The 4,845-nt window shown below is 53.1% G+C and overlaps 1 protein-coding gene across 1 annotated transcript in view; it reads right to left on the bottom strand.

Moving 5' to 3' along the window:
• Positions 1 to 1,257: 1,257 nt before the first annotated feature.
• The window catches only part of KRT4 (keratin 4), a 6,679-nt gene continuing 3,091 nt past the window's right edge, over positions 1,258 to 4,845 (bottom strand). Inside the window, exons 3-9 of the mRNA XM_040488022.1 lie at positions 4,483 to 4,543; positions 4,001 to 4,096; positions 3,319 to 3,483; positions 2,934 to 3,059; positions 2,295 to 2,515; positions 2,008 to 2,042; positions 1,258 to 1,899 (exon numbers count right to left, since the gene is read on the bottom strand). Of these exons, the coding sequence (XP_040343956.1) occupies positions 1,712 to 1,899; positions 2,008 to 2,042; positions 2,295 to 2,515; positions 2,934 to 3,059; positions 3,319 to 3,483; positions 4,001 to 4,096; positions 4,483 to 4,543 (892 nt within the window). The 3' untranslated portion in view covers positions 1,258 to 1,711. The remainder of the gene's footprint in view (positions 1,900 to 2,007; positions 2,043 to 2,294; positions 2,516 to 2,933; positions 3,060 to 3,318; positions 3,484 to 4,000; positions 4,097 to 4,482; positions 4,544 to 4,845) is intronic.

Raw genomic sequence — 4,845 nt, 5'->3', positions numbered from 1 at the left:
TGAGAAGTCCCTCCCTTACTGCTAACCTTTGACTCCTCCTCCCAGCTCCAGGAACTTACAAAAGAGCCAATTCAGCATGTTCCCAGGGGAGGGGCTCAGTGGTGGGAAGAAGTCAAAGACTTCCTGGTCTGACACATGGGGGTGAGCCCCAAGACAAAGGGGAGATTAGGGCAGGGCTGAAGAAGGACCAGCCTTTCCAGCCCAGGGAGCACAAGCCCCTGAGATTAACGCTTTGTTGCCTGCCCCTGCTGCCCTGAGCCCACCTCCAGGTCTGTGTGAAGGCCACTTGGGCAGGGACAGGCCCTGGGCAACCCGTGTGCCCTTCTGTCTGCACGCAGAAGGGCCCCATGGGCACTGTGCTGGGGAGACTGGAGTCTGAATGAATTGCCTGGCAGTCCGGGGTGGGAAGCTCCAACTGAGTGAGTGGCCAAGGGAATGAGTGCCTCCTGCATCTGCAGTCGGAGGGATTTAGGTCAGACCACACGGGGAACGGTGCAGGAAAATTATGCTCCTCGGCATAGCTTGAAATTGGTCCAATATAGAAACAGGGTGTCCACAAATGCTATAACCAGACCCTCACCTCTCACTGCCCTCACCTCATCTTCATTTCCTCATCTTCATTTTTCCAGGGCTGGCCCAATCAGGCAGCCTCGCCTTCTACCGCTCTAGCAGACCTGCCTCCCGTCCCCCACGTCCTCACCACTCAGGGACAGCGGTATGGACACAACCCTAGACAGAATCACCTGAGATGGGAAAGTGGGCAGGGCATGAAAGCTCTGCGAGAACAACATGCTTCCATCCCTCCATCCAGCAATCGGGATCTTGTTGATTCTTAGAAGAAGTTCCAGAAACCCTTGCTGGTCCAGTTAGATTGAGTCCCATGCGTGGAGTTTCATGAAAGTAGGGAGGCCTTGCTAGACACTGAGTATAAACTCTCCATAAGCTCCCTAACCTCTCGTTCCATATTCATTGGAGACCCCCTGACTGCCTCTCCCCTACCCCTTCCCTTCAGGCTCACTGCAGGCTCCACACTGAGATGGACCTGCTCTGATTGTCTTCCATCTTTGTGTACTTGTTGGTTGTTGGGAGTCTGTGCCCCTGTTCTGGAGCAGCCTTCAGACTCCACACACAGCACGTCTCTCCCAGATTAGATGATGGCCTCGATCTGTGCAGACATATCCCTCAGGCCCCAGCCTCCTTTGCTCCCACCTGAATTCTGGAGACTTCTCCCCAGGGAACAAGGACAATGACTCAGAGTGAATGACAAAAGCATTTTATTAGAGATTCACCCAAAATGGATAGAGGGGTGGAGAAGAGGTGGATGGGACCCTGAGCGGTTCCTGTCCTGACCTTGCAGGCCAGGTTGCTGCCAACTAACAGAGGAGTTTGGTCCTGATGTAGAGAGATATCCGGGGCCACGGGCTGGGAGGGGACATACGTGACCCTGATTAACCAGGAGACGAAACTCCTGGTTGTGTTCTCCTCTGCCTGTAGGAGGTGAAGAATCAGCTGACACCCCTTTCATTCCAGGTGGTAACCAGGACCAAACCGAGAGGAAGATACCAAACTCCAGGAGGGCAGAGTCCACACTGAGGTGGGACTCTGGGAAGATGAGCCCCAGAGAGGGAGGGTGGAGGCAGGGGTGAAAGAAGCACAGAGATACCAGGGCTGGGCCCGGCTGGGCTCAAGGGCTGCAGGGACCTTGTCTCCTCTATCGGTGGGACCTCTTGATCATGGTGCTGGTAGAGATGATCTTGTTGCCAGAACTGCCACAGACACCGCCACCAAACCCAAAGCCACTTCCGGAGCCAGAGCCAAAGCCGCTGCCCAGGCCAAACCCAGAGCAGCTTCCTAATCCTCCGCCGATGGTCCCAGCACTAGCGCCACCACCAACCACAGCTGCAGGAGAGACACAAAGGGTATGGTTATTCCAACAACACTGGCACCCAGGGGTCTCCCCCGAACCGGGGTGGACCAAAGGCCATGGAAGGGGTGGAAGGTACTTACAGATGCTCAGGGCACTCCGGCATTCTCCAGACATTCTGTGGGGGAGAGAAAGAGCAGTGAGTCACAGCAGAGCCCGGAGCCAGGCTCCGTGCAATGAGCGGGTCTCAAACACGTATCCCATCCTTATGTAGCCAAGTTAAAGGTCTGAATGTGAACCTGTTGCCCACACTGCCCTGCTTCATAACGCACCCATGCAGCACTGAAGCAGGTGGCCCAGCAGAGGTGCAAACTCAAGGCTCCAGAATATCTCCCTCCCTCACCTTCCCTCTCTGCCTTGCCCATCCCACCTGCACTCCTCGCCCTCCAGCAGCTTGCGGTAGGTGGCGATCTCCACGTCCAGGGCCAGCTTCACGCTCATGAGCTCCTGGTAGTCCCGCAGCATCCGGGCCAGCTCCTCCTTGGCCTTCTGCAGGGCGGCCTCCAGCTCTGTGCGCTTGCTGTAGGCATCTTTGAGGGCCAGCTCCCCACGCTGCTCTGCATCAGCCACGGACGCCTGCAGAGTCTGGCACTGTAGACAACGGCATCGAACAGGCAATCATCAGTGCCCTGATGTCAAGCCTTCTCCATCCGCCCCTCTGCTGTGCCAGCTTCACTTGGGCTAAGATGTCAGGATTCTGTCCTTCTCCCCACCTGTCCTATTCATACATTTCCTTTACTACCACCAGGGCCCGCCAACATCCCTACCAGACTGATTAGATAAAGATGAGCAAAAACCAACGAAAAAGAGCCAAGAAACCTTATTTACCAGGGCGTCATGTCAGGTTAAGTAGAACATTGCTAAGAAGACCTGAGTGTGGTTTACATAAGGAGTCACAAATCCCCTGCACACAAGCTTAGGATCTCCTGGCCTGCTACCAGATCTGTTTGTCTGCTACGGAGACACCTGCCCTGGCCCTGTTCCATGGCTAGAAGGTGGTGACACTTACCTGCTTCTTGACATTCTCAATCTCAGCCCGCAGCCTCTGGATCATCCTGTTGAGCTCTGAGATCTCACTCTTGGTGTTCTTCAGGCTGTCACCATGTTGGTCAACTGAGATCTGGAGCTGTTGGACCTAATATCCAGGAAAACACAGGGAATGAAGGGTCAGGGCTGTTTGGGTAGGGCCTACTCTCAAGTGAAGTCAGCAATAATAGGTGGCAGGGATAATACAAAATATCATGTAATCTCAAATTAGACCAGGACCAGTGATGCCCGGGACATGAGTTCATCTCTGACATCTCTCAGGCTTGAGTGGTGATCACCTGCTCACAAACATCAAAAGCAGAGTCCCAGAAACCACCCCCAGCTCCTGAGAGGTCCCCAATACCCACCTTGGTCTGGTACAGCGCCTCAGCCTCCGCCTTGCTCTTCTGGGCGATCTCCTCATACTGGGCACGGACCTCAGCGATGATGGTGTCTAGGTCCAGGTTCCGGTTGTTGTCCATGGACAGGACCACGGACGTGTCTGAAACATGAGTCTGCATCTGGCACAGCTCCTGCAGGGAAAATGTCTCGTGTCAGTTTCCCCAGAGAGTCTTCCCTAATCTCTGACACCAGAAATCCACTGTGGTGATGGAAATGGCCATGCCACAGACTCAGATGGAAGTAGGGTTGGCATCCCAATGTGTAGGGAGAGCGGTAAGTTTTTATGTAGAAATCAGGTGATTGGTGGTGACATTTCAAGACAAAAAAAGTAATGCTTCTGGTCTTTGCTGCTCTCTGGGAACCATAAGCAGGTGATCAATGAATGGATTCATTTCACCAGGGCAATGCTGGACAGCAAGACATTCCATCCCATGCAATCTTGGATCTAATCACTCCTCCTAAGACCACATCTGGTTTCAAAAACCTCCGAGTTGAGTCTCTCACTTCAATTCTTTCTACCCATGACCTTGCTGAGAGTGCCCTCAGCAAGTAAGGGAGCTGGAGTCCTTTCAAAGAACTGTGAATGCCTGCAGCAGCCTCACACATGAGGGACTGCCTTCTTTGAATGGACAGGGATGGAGTCCTCACCGCAGCAAAGAGGACCCTCAAGAAGTTGATCTCATCGTTCAGAGCATCCACCTTGGCCTCCAACTCCACCTTGGTCATGTACGCGATGTCCACATCCTGCAGAGGTGGGGGATAAGAGACAAAGGTACAGAAATCACAAGCGGGGCAAGGGAACGAATGTCAAGTGACACACAAAGATGTTCTCGGCAGCATGTAGGGAAAGCTTCTCAGTACAGGGGAGGTGACAAAGGACTCATCGTCTGACATACTCTGCCCCTAAAGCCAGCTGCAGAAATGGAAACTACTTATCCAAATGGGCTTTTATCCCCAACTTCAGTTCCTTAGGGTCTGGTGCAGTTACCCACTCCTTTGACCACATAGATCTGGAGAGTACCAAGTGGGGTAAAGATGAGGCCGAGATGAACCAAACCCATGATTCCAGCCAAAGACCACTCTCGAGGGAAGGGATACCCTCATAGCCCCTCCCCCCCTCCATCTCTTACCTTCTTGAGGACCACAAAGTCATTCTCGGCAGTCGTCCGCTTACTGATCTCATCCTCATACCTGGGGGGAGGGGTGGGAAGGAAAAGACAAAAGCCGCACAGTGAGCTAGTGTTTCCCGGATCTCTGCTGCTGGCTTTCAAACATCTAACTCTTTGGAAATATCCAAGTAATTGGCTGCATTTTGCTGTTTTCATGCAAATGCTCATTCAACTTACATTTGTTAATTACCATGTACGAGAGACCAGCCTAGACCCTGGTTTATTCAGAGAAGTGAAAAATCAAACTTTATAAAGACTGTCTTCAAGGGGCGCCTGGGTGGCGCAGTCGGTTAAGCGTCCGACTTCAGCCAGGTCACGATCTCG

This window comes from Herpailurus yagouaroundi, unplaced genomic scaffold (genome assembly GCF_014898765.1).
Source record: "Herpailurus yagouaroundi ecotype Mexico unplaced genomic scaffold, PumYag 166, whole genome shotgun sequence".
Taxonomy (NCBI): domain Eukaryota; kingdom Metazoa; phylum Chordata; class Mammalia; order Carnivora; family Felidae; genus Herpailurus; species Herpailurus yagouaroundi.
Note: the sequence above shows the minus strand (reverse complement) of the source record. Positions and strands in the feature narration are given on the sequence as shown.